The sequence below is a fragment of the Xenopus tropicalis genome, chromosome 1, assembly GCF_000004195.4.
Source record: "Xenopus tropicalis strain Nigerian chromosome 1, UCB_Xtro_10.0, whole genome shotgun sequence".
NCBI classification, from domain to species: Eukaryota; Metazoa; Chordata; class Amphibia; order Anura; family Pipidae; genus Xenopus; species Xenopus tropicalis.
The window spans coordinates 132,045,083-132,063,398 of record NC_030677.2 but is presented as its reverse complement, the minus strand read 5'-3'; the positions used below and the strand labels follow the sequence as shown (position 1 = coordinate 132,063,398).

General features: G+C 38.2%; 1 protein-coding gene across 7 annotated transcripts in view; it reads left to right on the top strand.

The window, feature by feature from the left end:
• Window positions 1-18,316, top strand: part of prune2 (prune homolog 2) — an 87,951-nt gene that overhangs the window by 45,456 nt on the left and 24,179 nt on the right. For all 7 annotated transcript variants that reach the window (XM_031901874.1, XM_031901872.1, XM_031901857.1 and 4 more), the window contains 2 exon segments: window positions 13,259-13,435; window positions 14,214-14,316. In XM_031901874.1, the coding sequence (XP_031757734.1) occupies window positions 13,259-13,435; window positions 14,214-14,316 (280 nt within the window).

The following is an 18,316-nucleotide window of genomic DNA, read 5'->3' as shown; positions in this document are numbered from 1 at the left end:
CCTAGGCCTGTTTACAGTCCAACAGAATAGACCTGGTCATCATGGACTGTGAATTCCAGCATTCTCCAGCTGACTAATGCAAGCACATCAGTAAAAAAAGAGGTTAAGAGGTTTGGCATTGCTCTGAGACTTACTTGGCTGCTCTGACTGTGGGCTAGTAGTGCATGAGAGGTAAGAGCTGTACAGACAGCTGATGAAGTACAGTATTTATTAAAACTAGCTATTTTACAGTATATGGTTAAATGCCCTACTTTCTAAGGAACTGTAATCTGTCCCCTAGGAGGGATGTTTTCCCAGTTGGCCTAGAGGTGTTATGACCACTTCCTGTCCATAGTTAATATAGTGAAAGGAAGCACATGGTTCTTTCTTTGAACTCTTCCTGTTCTACATGGTGGATACTGCTAGAAAACCTGAAGCATAAGGTCCCAGTAAAGAAATTAAGGATTGATAGATTGGAGATTGTTTTCCAAGGCAATATCATGCATAAAGTGAAGGGACACCCAGGAGGACAGGGCATCAGGCTACTGTTACTCTCCCTGAGAGGTTTCTACTGGAGGGGATCTAGACCACTAGCAGGTATTCCAACAAAGCGAACATAAGCCTACCAAATCCCTTGTCCTATCTGGTACCAGTATTTGCTTTGTATGTCGCTGCAACTGCACTACCACTTGTGCAACACTGTACTAAGTGAGTGAGTGGCATCCAAAATCTCTTATTTGCAGCAACTTTGGTGTAGTTTAACATCATCCCTTACTTACACAAGTCATCATGAGGGTCCAACGGAAGTCCCTAATATACTGGCAATTTTCTATAGAAGACATTGTTTTAGGCTAAGGAAGAATTACAATAATTGGTCTTAGACCAGGGGTAGGGAACCTTGGCTCTCCAGCTGTTATGGAACTACCAGTCCCACAATGCATTGCAGGAGTCTGACAGCCACAGTCATGGTTAATTAAGGAAAATGCTTGCTGGGATTTGTAGTTTTATCACAGCTGGAGAGCCAAGGTTCCCTACCCCTGTCTTAGACCCAATAATGGTTAAATCATCACAGACACAGAAGAGTGACTGTAGACACAGTTTCACTAGTCAGCCCAGGCAGGGGCCCAACCACAAATCCGCCTGCAGACAGCTGCTTTGACCTCATTCCAAGGCTCTGTTCTACGTACTGCTGCCTGAGAACAAGATTTGTGTTTTTTTTTAACTTTGCATTTATACAAAAACAAGTTTGGTGGGTAGAAGCTTCAGCTCCCACACTATACATGATATCATGTTTTTTATTTTTAAATCCTCCTAGCTTACACAGTAGTTGGCTTGATTTGGCAGGCAGTCGAGACACTTATTAATGACATTCTGATTCATCATCGGAAATTTCAGCTAATTTTATTTTCCTATTGAGGTGGGGGAAATTATGGACAGTATGATTAGCTTACATTGGACTCTTGCTAAAACTTTAAAAAGACCTAGCAGTCACCAAGTTCTTCTGCATTTGTGTGTGTGTTTTTATGTCCTGTGTCATGTTTACCTCCTCCTTACAATTATGAGCTTTAAATTACAGCTTTTTATTAAGATTACCGTGTTTCTTGCTATAAATAAAATAGGTTTAAGCCACCAAGGTTTTGCTGCCTTACAATTCTAATAACATACAGACCTAAAGAGCTGAAAATAAAATGCAGAAGGAACATTTATTACTTATTGTTTAACTTGTAAACTTTAATAAATTCTGAAATAATGAAAAAAGAAAAGTAGCTGAGTAAAAATTTGTGCATTTTTAGCTCATTCAAATGAGATATAATATATGTGCTTTGTACCCTCCCATTCTTATTTCTGTTAGTCGCCTCTTTATCATTGATTTAAAGGACATGTAAACCCTACATTTACTTACCATGTATATACGTTTGGCACATCTCCCCCACCCAAACCACTCCATTTGTATTGCATATAACCTCTCTGTTTGACAGCAACATCACATTTTCCTATATCAGCTAGCAGCTTTAACCCAGTGGCCATTTTCCTCTCACACATCTTCAGTGACATTTAAATCTGCAAACAGCAAATGTGTGCTGTAAAGTTCATGCAGGCTTACACAGGCAGAACTTACTTTTATAAAAGTCCTGCTTGGATTGAACACTGTAATGGTTAAACTGAGCTCAGGAGAGGAAGTTAGGAGAAAAAAAAATGTTTTCCCAGCAGAGTGCACACCTAGAGCAGAGTTTTTATGGAAACCAACATTGCCACCTCTTCATTGGCTGCTAGACTAGAGGGCATGTTTAGTAACCTGAGTTAAAGGAACAGTAACACCAAAAATGAAAAATGTTTTAAAGCAAATAATTTGTAACATACTGTTGCTCTGGACTGGAAAAAGTTTTCTGTTTGCTTTAGAAACACTACTATAGTTTATATAAGTGTAGCCATGGGGGCAGCCATTTAAGCTACAAAAAATGATAAAAGGCACTGGTTACATAGCAGATAGCAGATAAAACACCATTGTATTCTACAGAGTTTATCTGTTATCGGATATGTAACCTGTGCCTTTTCTCCTTTTTTTCAGCGGCCCTCATGGCTACACTGGAGCTCATTTATATAAACCAAAGTAGAATTTCTTTAGGAAACAAACCAGTTTTACCAGAGCAGGGCAACCATACATTATATTTTAATTACTTTAATACAATTTCAGTTTTTGGTGTCACTGTTCCTTTAAGTAGAACTGAGCATGCTCAGTAGCGAAGAGCCAACGAAAATTCATAAGGGGGACAGAGGAAGGAGAAGTGACTTGTAAATGATTAAGGGGATGCTGCAGCCCTACTATTAACCTTTCAACAACCAGAGTGGCAGGTATTTAAAGATTTGGAAGAGGCTGTTTACTGATGTTTGTGTCTACCCCTTTTAAAGCACTGTGTACACTATAAATAGATCCAACACCATATACATGCACTTTTAACTCCAAAAATGGTAGGCTTTTTATTCCATTTTGTTTTCTGCTACAGTGCATGATTACTTGATAGCCACCCATTAGCCACCTACCCTGTTTTCTTACTGTGCCTGACAGATGCCTGGTGGGTGGCTGCCATGATGGGTATAATTTATATTAGCAACATCCAAACATATTTACTACTTCCTACTCACTGCAAGTGCAAGCTAGGCCTGATAACCCAACCTCACTAATGCAAATCCCAACAACAATGTTCCATCTTGTAATGCATGGGTACCCAACCTTTTTCACCTGTAAGCCGGATTCAAATGTGAAAAGAGTTGGAGAGCAACACAAAGACACAAAAGGTTCCTGGGGGTGCCAAATATGGGTTGTGTTTAGTTATTGATAGCCCAATGTGGACTGGTAGCCAACAGGAGGCACTGTTTGGCTGTACACATGGTTTTGATGCAACTAAAGCTTGCCTTCAAGCCAGAAATTCCAAAATAATTGCCTGCTTTGAGGCCACTGGGAACAACATCCAATGGGTTGGTGAGCAACATGTAGCTCAGGAGCCGCTGGTTGCGGATCACTGATTGTAAATGTTAGACAGCCAGGTGTCCAGATATTGACCATATAGTGTCTATAATGTGCCCATGAAACAAGGGTCTGTGTGATAATGTCACAGTTCTCATGATATCACATGGCCTGACTGTACAAGCTTTGGATTCTTCGTCTACAAGGAAACTAAGGAGTTTGAACCATATTTTTTATCCATAACTCCAAAACAATACTTAGATAAAGAATAGAATATGGCATGACATGAAACATATATTTCAAAAAACATTTCAGTTTCTGCCTGTTTCCGTACAGAATTTCTATTTCTTTTTGCTAAGCCATTTCAGCATGAAGCACACCAGCTGTTTGCCAGAACTATAGTTTAAGGAAATCCAAATTAGCCAAGGGAGTGTTTTTTTTTGTTTGCTTTCCTTTAGTGACATCATTTATAGACTCCCACATCTTGGAATGCCCTGCTAGCAACAATGTTGCTTTTGTGTATCCAATGCTTATGAGCTTTTATACCCTTGGCAGGTGCAGTAAGTCATGCAGGCAAAGTTTTTTGCTAAGTGGAAAAGCTCATTTGGATCCACTCAGTAATATTGAAAGTTAAACCTGACCAATATGAAAGCGGCAGTAAGTTATACAAAATATTTTTTTATCCAAGCCATCAAGCATGAAACCACATTTTATAAAGCATTAAAGATCAGGAGATTTGTTTTTTAACTATGTACACAACATCATGTATTTAAGTTTCTATGCTAAATTATCCAACCTAAGGTAATATGTATTATTAAAAGGCTGGTCCTCTTCACTAGCAAATAAGATATTTTTGACAGCAACCTTATCATTTTCTATAAGAAAAATGTTAATCCTATAGGTGTATATGGAACCATGAACTACATTTGTCCCCTTTCCATCTCTACTTATTCACTAAAAACATTGTATTCTAAACAGCTTATCTGTATTATCTACGGGCATATTTCAGCTATCATTTTCCAACTGGCACTTCTCCCTCCCATTTACTTCAGTGAGTAAAACATGACAGAAGTGGTGCTGGCGTTTTTTCAGACTGAAATACTAACTAGAGCAAATTCATAATGAAAAATCCCCAGCTGTTGTGACATATTTCTCATTCATATGAATCAGAGGCATTTGGCCTGGTTTAAGGGGAAGCTTTGAGTTTAGTCTTAGAGCTTCTGAACAAACAGATATTTTTTAAACAGTGCAGAATAACACTTTTGTTTTAACTCTTCGGTCCATAATGAATACTGCTGCCAGGCTCATACACCTCTCCTCCTCTGCTGTGCCACTCTGCCAGTCCCTGCACTGGCTTCCCCTACCATCCAGGATAAAATTCAAACTAATGACTCTCACATTCAAAGCAGTTCATAACTCTGCCCCACCCTACATCTCTGAACTTATCTCTAGGTACCATCCAACCCGCTTGTTACGCTCCTCTACTGACCTGCTCCTCAACTCTCATTCCCTCCTCACACGCTCGCATTCAAGACTTTGCAAGGGCTGCCCCCCTTCTCTGGAATTCACTCACACAATCTGTCCGACTTTCTCCCAATCTCTCTGCCTTCAAAAGATCTCTAAAGACACATTTATTCAGAGAAGCTTAGCCTAATTTAGCTTAACATAACCTCAGTGTGCTGCTAAAAGCAATAACCTGTGACGCACCTCTCACCTTGCTTAACTCTGATCTGTACAGCATATCCTTAAGCAACGTTTGCTAAAAAAAAATACAAGTAAAACAGCCCAGCCACGATGCGTACCTACTCACTGACGTGAAATTCATAAGGAAGGCATGGGTGAGGCTTGTGGGATTATCATTCCTTTCATCAGATATGTGCCAATAGTACACAGGTTTCACAATCATTTTGTGTAATAGTTTATGAGTAAGTCATGCAAATTGCCACGAGGAAGCTGCTGCCTGTTTGCTAACTGTGGGTTCTATTTAGCTTTCTCCCCTGTATATTTAAATACAATTTTTTGCCCCATTTATTAAAGAATGATATTATCTCTAACTCACAAACAATGCAAATGTAACCCCCAACAGGGGTAATCACCAGAAGTTGCTTATATTATTCTAAGTGCATTGGATTAGTTGGCTATGTAGACTGGTTGCCAGAGGTACTGCAATGCCTGTATTAGTTAATTAATCCTGCTGCATTAGTCTATCCTCCTATCAGTTTATTCATATCCCCCTCCACCCTTGGCGTCATCCTGTTCTTTATCTTATATCTCAATATCCACCATTTATTAGCTTTACTAATTGATACATTTGCTCAGTTAATTTATTCCTGATTCACTTGTTGGACCTCTTAGATAGTCCTGATGCTTATGATTTGGAGGTTTAAACTTAAGGTGCCCATACATGCGCCAATATTATCGTTTGAAATGAGGGTTTGTAAAATATTTGGTGCGTGTATGGTAGGTTGACAAGAAGACTGTTCATATCAGCAAAAGCCTTGGATATCATCATTTTGTCACGCAGGCAGGATAAAACCAGTTGTCGCAGGAAAGATTGTTGTTTAGACTCCTGCCACACAGGGCGGATTCTCAGCTTGAATTTATCCACAATTCTGAATTTATCCCAACCTGAACACACACTCGACTCTAACCCGCAAAATGTTGCCAATGTAGGACCCACATTCAAGCCTTACATGTGTCCTTCCACTCTGTATGCTACTTCTGTGCATGCCTTAGGTTCCAAGACAGGGAAACTTTGGGAGCAGAGAAAGGGTGTATTTTCTCAGTCTGACACACCCTACTCAAACCCACAATGGTCGCCCACATTTCAACCATAATCCAGTGGTTCGCTGGTCAACTCCGATATCACTACAGTTTTGCTCTGGATTACTCCCAGTGTGGCTGCACCAGGGTCAACACAATGGCTCCAGGTGCAGGCACATCAATACATTTTTTTAGCATAGGGGCCTTAAAAATAAAGTAAAATAAATAATGCCAGAAGTAAATTATACTGAATAAACAATATAAATCTATCTATACTTTGAAAGATCTGCTCATTTGGAAAGGTCACCAAATGAGTGCATCTTACCCCAGTAAGCCCACCTTGAGGTGATCATTTGGCCTTAGGGCCAAACTACAGGGATACAGGTTGTTGGGACAAGGACTGCATTAACGAGCAGATGCAATCATCACTCTGAAGAGATATGTAAACCTGTCCATGGATGATTTTGGCCAGATATTGGTTGGGTAGGCCAATTGGAGTGCCCCATACACAGACAGATAAGCTGGTGGATCAGACTAAAGGAGCCGAATTGGCAGTTAAAATATTAATGGGCACAGCAGTTTAACGAGCAGAGGTGCAGCCTAATTTCACTGTAGATAAGATGAAGGGAAGTCTTGACCTGGTAAGGAGAACAGATGATACAGCTGTCTGGAAGAGTGTGTTGTCTTCCAACATAGCTCAATATGCATCCAACATAACCAAAAATCATCCTTGTTTCACATACTTTAAATACACTTTGTTCCTTGCCTTGCTCATGTTTCTCTAGTTACTTAAACTGGACTGTGCATTTATTTTGCATAAACATCTACTCCTGCATTCATAGTTTAGTCTCAAGCCCACAATTTTATACATTTTATAAAAATGTATGGAATTTGTTATGACCAGCTGAGTTTGGGTATTCCTATATTAAGTGCATGTTAGGTCCCAAGCACACAGAGCATTTTCTATGCTTCTCTCAGCCATTTTTTCTCCAGGCTGAGAGAAGTGGATACACTCACTTACGCAGCTCTGTTTACCTGCACTGAAAAGAGTAAAATGCCAAAAATGCCCGCTTTCGCATTTTTTTTTTTTTGGTTACTTATATTTTTATTGATTTTTTGCATATAACATATATATAGCATATGTTTATACAGCAAATAAAGAGTGTTAAACAAAGATAAAGAAAAAAAAGGAAAAGAGAACAGAAAGAGACATGGTAAATATATTAATGGTAGTGATCCTAAGTTCTGCTGGCTGCGATGGTCCTGGGGTGTTGGTAGTTTTTCGTTGTTACCTCAGCATGTCTTTATTCTCCTTGTATGGGTGCTTGGAGCTCCCATATGGACCAGACTTTTAGGTATGTCGGGGTCTCGCTTTCGCATTTTTCAGACCGACCTCCACTACATGTACCTATAATTAAGCCCTTCCTTCATGAATACAGCGCTGACTGCATTAGTTATTCAGACATGCAAGTTATTGAATGGATAGGAGGGGGGTAGGCTAAAATGGGATCCTACACAGCAAGTACTTGTTAGATGAGCACTAAGGAGCATGCCCTTGTGCCTGTAAAATAAGGTAAATGACCCCAAATAAATTGTGATCATTTTTATTGCATGGTAAAATAATTCATTCAATAAATACATTGCTTTTCAGTAAGAAATAAAATGTTGTATTCAACTAAATACTTCCCTGTCCTTTATACTTGTAGTATGGTCTGTTGCTGAGGTAATGTACTGTATAACCTTTCAGAAAAGGTCCAACAGAGAAAGCAAGGATTATGTCTGATCCTTTTTACTTCACTATTCACTTAATCTTCTAAGTTCTCAGTGTCTTATACACAGAGATTTCTGTAATGCATCTTTAATACCAATGTACAGTACATATCCTGTTTAAATATTTAAGCTCACAAGGAGAATTAAGATCTGGCAGGTGTTTTAGTGGAGACTTTGAAATGCCCAATAAATCTAGGCAATAGATGAGTTGCAGATTACTGTGTTATACATGATAATTGTACAGTTTCCTTTAGCTAATCTTAAAGAACAGGAAACACAAAAGATAAATATTCATTTGCTTCAAGATGTCAATCATTTAATCATTGCTACCCTGTACTTTTGCAAAGCTGAAGTCCTTTTTAATGGTTGCTGGCTGCAGATATCTTTAATCTGTAGCCTAACGAAAAACCCTCATGATACATTGTATTTTGTGGAACTTGTGATAATATATGTCTTAAGCTGGCCATAGACAAGCTGATAGAAGCTCCTGACTCTGTCCCTCCAGACCAAGTTGGCAGCTTACTGATTGTGGCCACCCAACAACCTGCGTTCCCACCACAATGGTCTACCTAGGCCCGTTTTATGATCCAGTTGTTGTCCTAGGGGGCAATTAATTGAATCAACCCCATTTTGTCCACCACATTGGCGGCTAAATAAATGAAAGATTTGCTTATTTGGCAACCTGACACTGCATGACCAACTTAAGGCAAGTGATGCAGAATATCATTTTCTCCACTGGCATATCTGAAAGGCTGATCTCCTCCTGTCTGCCCTGTTTTGTGTGCGTTCCCATGCCAATATCTAGTGAGTGCGATTGGAGCATATCTGCCTTTTTGCCACTGCCATATCTATATTAGTGGAAAAATTATGAGTGCCATTGGTCTAACAAGCCAGTATAAAATTAAAGGTATTTTTTAGCCCTCTAATGAAAAGGTTTGGTTATGGCTAATCTACTAAATGAATCACAGAGTTTTATAAGTAAAATATATCATGGAATCCTGACATCAAGACATGCTTGCCTTCCAGGATGATCAAGGGTTTAATAATACACTATAGATGAGGAGTTACCTTGATGGTTTGTGCCTTAGGGAAACACAGGAAACCATGGATGAAAAGGAGTTTTGGGATTATTATTATTATGGATCTTGGGAAACCAGACCAGCTGATACTAACCTTAGTTTTAATCAAAGCCAGATGGCTCTGCATGATGGAAGTTACGGATTTTAACTCTTCTTTCTGTTATTATTTGCACTCTAGATGGCCTATACAAAAATTAACATTTCATGAAATCAATTTTCTGCCACATGAACATCATTTTAACCTACCAGTTCTTTCCAGTCCAGCTGTTAAACCAGCCAGGGGATATGCTAAGATAGAAACAAAGGGACGTTTAATTTTTTGCTTGGAATCCAAACTTTATGATCAGCAGACAAATCAGCAAGCTCACTAATTTGCCAATATTCTCTTTCTGTGGACACAATTGTTTCTTTGTGGTTATTTTTTGGGACTTTTCCCTCTGAAGCACTAGAGCACATTACCATTAATCAGCACAGCTAGTTGAAGCCTGTCTTGCTTACACATACATATCTGGTTTCGTTTCCCTGCAGCCTTTAGTAATATTCTGATGATGCTAAGGTCAGCTAGTGGCATCTCTCCATTAGTCACACCATTGGTATTACAAATAGATGTAGGAGAAGAGTTAGAAAAATGATTTAAATATATGAACAACAATTAAATATAAGTACAGAAATTACATGCACTGTAAGTTCTATCATGCAGCTATAAATAGCTACAAAAATCAGAATAAAGTGTCACTTGGGATCTAACATTTATTTAGCATTTATTTTAGTACAGGTTTAAAAGATTTGCTTTCTTGAAAAGCTATCATAGCTACTGTATAACCATGCACCCAATCTGTAGTGGCAGTTGACCCAATCTGTTAGAGCCACTTATCTAAGGTTGTGGTAACGGAAAGTTTACACATGTCTGTGTATTATAAAATAACATAACATATTACTTTTGACAGTTCCCAAGGAAATGAAACAATGGTACATTTCCTTATGACCTTAATGAGAAGTCATTATTAGCATAATAAAAACTTTGCTCAGAAACAATTACTTATTACAAGGAAACAAGCTTCGGTTAGATTTACATATATCCATGACTTTTATGGCATAGTATTGCTTTGCTACATATAGAGGCACTTTAATAAATGGGCAAAAGGGCCATTAGCCTAGGTCCTACAATGATAGTGGGTTCAACCATCAGTCCTTTCTATAAGTTGTTAATTGAGCACCCCTCAAAAAGCACAGACCTCTTATTCCCTCATTTCTATCTATCGATCTATCTATATCCTTTCTAAAACATTCTATCTATCTAACTATCTCTATCATCTATCCTTTCTAAAACATTAATAAATCACCCCCTAAGAGTTGAAGAATTAAGATAATTGCTAAAAGTTTGACTAATTTCTTTTTTTCCACACCTTTTTATCTATATGTTCATGCAATATGGGGTTTATTATCTTCTCTATACAGTAGTATTGTTATTCTAAAAATGCTTGGCATTCAGCAGACTTTAGAACATAAATAAATATTTTATGCATTAGTGCACAGAAAGAACAAATGTTTTGGCCAAGTTACAGAACCTGACAATGCCAATGAAACTGAACTGAAACAGTGTTAACATTGTCTTTAAAACTGTTTATCTGTGAAACACTCAAAATATGATGGAATTGGATACAAACGTTGAGGCTTTTTACCTTAATGACACAATATTGACACTGGCTTCTTGGGAGAAGAGGATTTGATACTGTGGTGGTAGGTTTTCTTATTCTCGAGAAAGGTCTAGTGAAAGTCTGAGACATTGCTTGGGAGTACTGGGCTCAATATTATATATATATATATATATATATATATATATATATATATATATATATAAATAAATGCAGGGTGGAGAGCACACCAAAGTTACTGTACACTACCTGGGTGCCAGAGCCGAAAAATAGGACAAACATGGAAAAGTGTCGGCACTCACAGGATTTACACAATCATCTTAAGGACAAAAGAGTCATGTTTAGATGCAAAAAAAAGGTGAGGTTTTATTGTCCTACGTTTCGTTTGTGTAAATCCTGTGAGTGCCGACACTTTTCCATGTTATATATATATATATATATATATATATATATATATATATACATAGAGACAGTCATTAAGCTGCACACCAAAAGATTAAGATGCTACCTGGGTGCCTGTGCAGTGTTGCAAATGTAGACAAAGAAATAGTGACTGCACTCACAGGAATTTTCGGACTGAATAAAACCTCAGTTCTACGATTAATTTGATGACTCCAGTGTGAAAATTCCTGTGAGTGCTGTCACTATTTTTTTGTCTATATATATATATATATATATATATACACATACATATACACTGTATATATATATATATATATATATATATATATATATATATATATATATATATATATATATATACAGGTATAGGACTCCTTAACCGAAAACCCATTATCCAGAAAGTTCCGAATTATGTAAAGGCCATCTCCCATAGACTCCATTATAAGCAAATAATTCTAATTTTTAAAAATGGTTTCCTTTTTCTCTATAATAATAAAACAGTACCTTTTACTTGATCGAAACTAAGATATAATTATTCTTTATTGAAGGCAAAATAATCCTATTGGGTTTATTTAACATTTATATGATTTTTAGTAGGCTTAAAGTGTGGAGGTATAAATTACGGAAAGACCCCATATCCAGAAAACCCCAGGTCCTGAGCATTCTTGATAACAGGTCCCATACCTGTATATATATATATATATATATAGAAACAACAACAAGAGATCCTCTGCACTCACCCATTATCAATATATAGAACATTAAGACATTCGGTGCATTTAAGCTACTAAGAAATCCCCTTCCCTTTAAGCAAAACAGGGATTGTTTGTCCATATATTGCAATATACTTCAAGCTGGCCAACTGCGTCAAAGTCATCCCTTTTGACCAGTTCCTACACTGACTTATGCGATTCATTAAGAATTCTACTGCTTCAATATACATTTAGCCAAGGGACTAAGTTTTACCTGCAACTTACTTGCTTTCAAGGTTAAAACCCCCATATGGTTGCCCTTTTATTGGCTCCACTGGGATCACCTGACTGCAGCTGGGAGGGGTGGGAGCTACAACAAGGAGCTGGCCACTGCTCCTGTATAAGCTATAGCAAAAAAAGGGAAAGTTGAGCTCAACCACTAAATTTTAAACCATTAGGCGGATGTGCAATAAGGTTGTGACCACGAAATACATAGAAACAACAACAAGAGATCCTCTGCACTCACCCATTATCAATATATAGAACATTAAGACATTCGGTGCATTTAAGCTACTAAGAAATGCCCTTCCCTTTAAGCAAAACAGGGATTGTTTGTCCATATATTGCAATATACTTCAAGCTGGCCAACTGCGTCAAAGTCATCCCTTTTGACCAGTTCCTACACTGACTTATGCGATTCATTAAGAATTCTACTGCTTCAATATACATTTAATATACATTTAGCCAAGGGACTAAGTTTTACCTGCAACTTACTTGCTTTCAAGGTTAAAACCCCCATATGGTTGCCCTTTTATTGGCTCCACTGGGATCACCTGACTGCAGCTGGGAGGGGTGGGAGCTACAACAAGGAGCTGGCCACTGCTCCTGTATAAGCTATAGCAAAAAAAGGGAAAGTTGTGCTCAACCACTAAATTTTAAACCATTAGGCGGGGGTGCAATGAGGTTGTGACCACGAAATACATAGAAACAACAACAAGAGATCCTCTGCACTCACCCATTATCAATATATAGAACATTAAGACATTCGGTGCATTTAAGCTACTAAGAAATCCCCTTCCCTTTAAGCAAAACAGGGATTGTTTGTCCATATATTGCAATATACTTCAAGCTGGCCAACTGCGTCAAAGTCATCCCTTTTGACCAGTTCCTACACTGACTTATGCGATTCATTAAGAATTCTACTGCTTCAATATACATTTAGCCAAGGGACTAAGTTTTAGATAGATATATATATATATAAACCACTGTGCTGTCTTAAGCTTGGACTAAGGCTGTGGACTATGTTTTGTACTTTGGGCATTCTAAGTTACACATACACAGCTGCCCATTTTGGATTTCATCAAGGAGTTATGTTCTAAATAGTAAATGTTTAGCAAGTAAAAATTAAGCAATAATTCATTTCATTTGCCCATATATTACATTTTGCTTTAGATGACCAACCTGCACTTGGGGAAGCCGTACAGGAGGATTTTGAATCTATACAAGAGTACACAGCAGAAGAGGAAAGAGCTGATAACAGACTATGGAGGACAGTTGTCATTGGAGAGCAAGAGCAGAGGATTGATATGAAGGTCATTGAACCATACAAAAAAGTTATATCTCATGGAGGTATGTCCATTATTATAGCATAGCTTGGAAGCATATGCAAAAATTATTATTACATAATATGTTTTTGCTTATGTTTGACAATAGAACATATGTATAATTTTGTTTTATCCCACTGTGTTTTCAAATAGATCTTGGATGGTGTTGATTTCTCATCTTTCTACTGTTAGTCTTGCCTAATAGTCCTTTATTAATCACTTATAGTTTCTTTTATTCACTTATGGGTATCCCTTTTCTATTGTTAGAAGCCCATTACAATCGACTATAAGCCCAGTAAGTGCTGGTCACGTATTAGAACCCAATGTTAATTTGGGCTAACTCCCTAAGGCTTTATTAGGTTGTCCCTTAGTTAAACAGAAAGCTGCATAACTCTAACACCCCCACTAGCACACAAATACACCCCTGCCTGTTCGCATACTCAACAACACTAGTACCAAGGCCGATTAATAATTCAGATTCTCACAGCATACAAACAAATGCATTCTGTATCAGAATTAACCATTAGCCCTTTAGCATCAGCCTTTTCTACATTTTTTTATGATTTCTAACAACCCCTAAGGAACCCAGTGCACACTGAGAATTTTAAGTGTCACTGACACTTAAACAATTACAACTGCTGTGGACAACTTTGAAGACATGGGTCATTAAAGTTTTAGAGATGTTCTGGGCTGATACAATACATTCAGTATATAAAAGACAGCATTTTCATCAATACTCTTTCTTAAGCTTTGGTTGTGCTTTAAGACCACATTGTGTGAATATATTTTACTGTTTTTTTCAGGTTACTATGGTGAAGGTGTAAATGCCATCATTGTGTTCGCTGCATGCTTTTTGCCTGATAGCAGCCGTCCAGACTACAATTATGTCATGGAAAACCTTTTCCTGTGAGTACATAGAACATAAACACCTCTGCTGTGACTTTTAACATTTTATATAGCTTTTTTTGAAAACATAAAATTATGTAGTGCAGGGAAATATGCTTCTCCCCTTGAGGCCATCTATACTTGCTTTAGAATTGAAACTGCTACTTCTGCTTCTTCTAATACACAATGAATAATCTATCTTGCTTTGTTTAAATGTCACAATGCATAACACTGCTAAATGGGGAAATAAATTGTTTCTTGTAATGAAATAAAACAAGCACTGTGTGAAAACTAGGAAGCCAGCAATTATAATGAGTAATAGTTTACTTTTATTATAATACAGATATGGGACCTGTTATCGAGAATAATAGGATTGTTTTGCCTTCAATAAGTGTTAATAATATCTTAGTTTGGATAAAGTATGAGCTACTGTTTTATAATAGGAGAGAAAGAGGAAATCACTTTTAAATATTTGAATAATTTGATTAAAATGGAGTCTATGGAAGATAACGAATCCTATACGTGTATTATATATTATACTGTATTTTTATTTGGCTTTGGCATATTATATGGTATATTATATTGTATTTTCATTTATTTAGGCTTTGTTTTTCACGTAAAACTAAATTAAAGAGACATCTAAACAGACCTTTGGCATAATAAATAGGACTTGGGTGGAAAATGTGTTCTGCCAAGTATTTCAATAAAAAAAAGAATAATATCCATATTTGTATAATATAAGGCACTAATAGATCATTGTTTCCTTTTTACAGTTACTATCTTTCTTATTTATATTTACTATATTTACTACCTCCCCTCTACCCCACTATAATAAGCATAGTTTCTTAATAACCTCTGTAAAAACAATCCCCCCCCCGGTTTCAGGCTTTGAGAAGAAAAGGAGTCCATTAAATCTGAGACAGCTATCTGATCTGTTGGTTAACTACCTTCTCTTACTCCCACTCTAGCTCGAAAAAGATGGGGAGTTAAAACTAAATGTATTTCAAGCAAGAAATAACAACAACAAAAAGCAAACATTTTTTCATTACGATAATTGGAAAAAGTATATTATATATGTTATATATATCTAATATATAGACTTAGATGTAATTCTCTATCATTCTTTAAAAGCCTAGTATATGTGTAAAGTACTTATACAAAGTTATTTTTTCTTTGGGGTGTGACACATTATACCTTAAATCATCTGTCATATACCCAAGAAGGTGTGACAGGGAAAAATCTGTAGGTATGACAGAAATGTAGTGTTTTCACACCATTCCACAGATTCCACTGATGGAACAATAGGGCCAAGGGGACGTAGTGTTACTGTATGTGTTTTTATAGCACATTCCTATGTCAATAGAGATATAGTATGTCTTTGCTACAATAAATCAAATGTCATAGAGCTTATTGTATTATCTGTTTGGGAAAACTACTTGTAAGAGTCAAAGAAGAATAATTAGTGCCATGTCATTTTTTTTCATTTTCAACCAACAGGACCCAGGCTGGCCTGTGATAGCTCATAGTTCTTTTAATACATTTTCCTACATACTTATCCATACATAGGCAGTAAACCAAGCAAAATATAAAACATTGTTAGCAAAGAAAAAGTTTTCATTGGAAGTACAGAAGTCAACATAGCCACCTGTGTTAAATGTATACATATGATCATGCCTCATCCTTCCCTTCATATTGTTATTTTTATTCCTTTAGAACAGTGCTGTCCAATTTCTTGACAGTTTTTCTGGCCTACATGGTGGAGGGCCTATAACAGACGCCAGTGACCACTTCCTTTTTTAAGCCCACCCACTTCAAATCACACCCATGTTATCAAAAGAGCTTTTAAGGCCATACCCACATTAATGGAGGTAGCACATAAAAAAACAAAAAGAAAACAAAAACAAATGGTTGGTGCTTACTGCATTGATATCACCCTTCACTCATATGTGAAAGAAGTTTATTAATATTAAGACATACACAAAGTCCATGTGTCTCTTCCAATATCCCAACAACCCCCAGCACATACTTAAACACCTTACAGATCCCCTTACAATTTTTCCCAAATGCTACCAAAATCCCAGAGCAATTCCCTGGGTTTCACCTCCCACAGGCAGAATAGGGCAGGAAGAATATAGCCTGCACAGGCAGAGTAGGGCACACAGATAGGCAGAGTATGACACACACACAGGCAGCATAGGGCAGGCAGAGTATGGCACACACAGGCAGCGTAGGGCAGGCAGAGTATGGCGCACACAGGCAGCGTAGGGCAGGCAGAGTATGGCGCACACAGACAGCATAGGTCAGGCAGAGTATGGCACACACAGGCAGCTTAGGGCAGGCAGAGTATGGCACACACAGGCAGTGTAGGGCAGGCAGAGTATGGTACACAGACAGGCAGCATAGGGCAGGCAGAGAATGGCACGCAGACAGCATATGGCAGGCAGAGTATGGCGTACACAAGCAGGATATGGCAGGCAAAGTATGGCACACAGACAGCATAGGGCAGGCAGAGTATGGCACACACAAGCAGGATATGGCAGGCAGGGTATGGCACACAGACAGCATAGGGCAGGCAGAGAATGGTGCACAGACAGGCAGTATATGGCAGGCAGAGTATGGCACACAGACAGCATAGGGCGGGCAGAGTATGGCTCACACAGGCAGAGTATGGCACACACAAGCAGGATATGGCAGGCAGAGTATGGTACACAAACAGGCAGGATATGGCAGGCAGAGTATGGCATAGAGACAGCATTGGGCAGGCAGAGTATGGAAGGAGACAGCATAGGGCAGGCAGAGTATAGCACACACAGACAGCATAGGGCAGGCAGAGTATGGCACACACAGGCAGCGTAGGACAGGCGGAGTAAGGTACACAGACAGGCAGCATAGGGCAGGCAGAGTATGGTACACACAGACAGAGTATGGTACACACAAGCAGGATATGGCAGGCAGAGTATGGAAGAAGACAGGGAAACCTGACATGACCCCTCCAACATGAACAATTAAAACTGTATGATGTACAGTGATACAGTGCTGGCACTGCTCCTACAGTCTGAGGTGTGAACATGTGAACAATGTGAGGGCAGGCAGAGTCTGAGGTCTTACAGGTGTGAACAACAGAGGGCCTTACAGCCTAAATCTGCGGTGTGAATAATGCCATCAGTACTGATACCATTTAAAGCTTACACAAAGGCAGCCAGATGGGAGCCACATAAGGGTGGGGTGGGGGAAAGGGCCGCCAGTTAGACAGCTTTGCTCTAGAAGATCCACATCATCTCACTAATAAAAAGTAATAAGTAATTTTATTACTTAGTCTAAACAGAGGAGCAGGTGTTATGCAATCTTAGGTTTCATAAGCAAATCTTAAAAGATATGGCTGTATAAACATGATAGCTTCTCTAAGTTCCTCTTCATACCTGATTGTATCTTGCTTTGTCATTCTACTTGTTTAAAATAACATGGAAATCCAAAAATCCATGGTCTTCCTGCAGGTGTAAAACCATTTATACTGGGCAATGTTGGATCCAAATGACTTCCAGATCAAACAGATTTAACCAAGGCAGTAATTGGGGACAGAACCTGCATCAGTGGGTAGACCACAGTACAGGGTGCCACAACACTACACTGGCAACACAATTCTATAGATACCTATATGCTTTCGCTGCAGAGTAGCCATAGTGACATCTAGATGAAATAGGTCAGATTGGTTTGGGGGTTGTGATGCCTTTATTGATGTGATTTTTTACAGTTCCATCATCTCGCTCTCCCATATTATGTGTAGGAGAATGTGAAAGTAACACCCGAAACTTCAATAATATGCCTTTATTTCTGAGACATAAAGTTGGCTCTGTAACTTGGGTGATATCCACCTATATGGACCCTAAGTAAAGGAGAAACAAAACCTTTTTATATATAATACATTAAGGTGTCCCTTGACCACTCCAAACTCATGAGAAGATAGAAGGTGAACCGAATAAAATATGAATAAGCTAGGCCTACCATCAATATGCACAGTTTC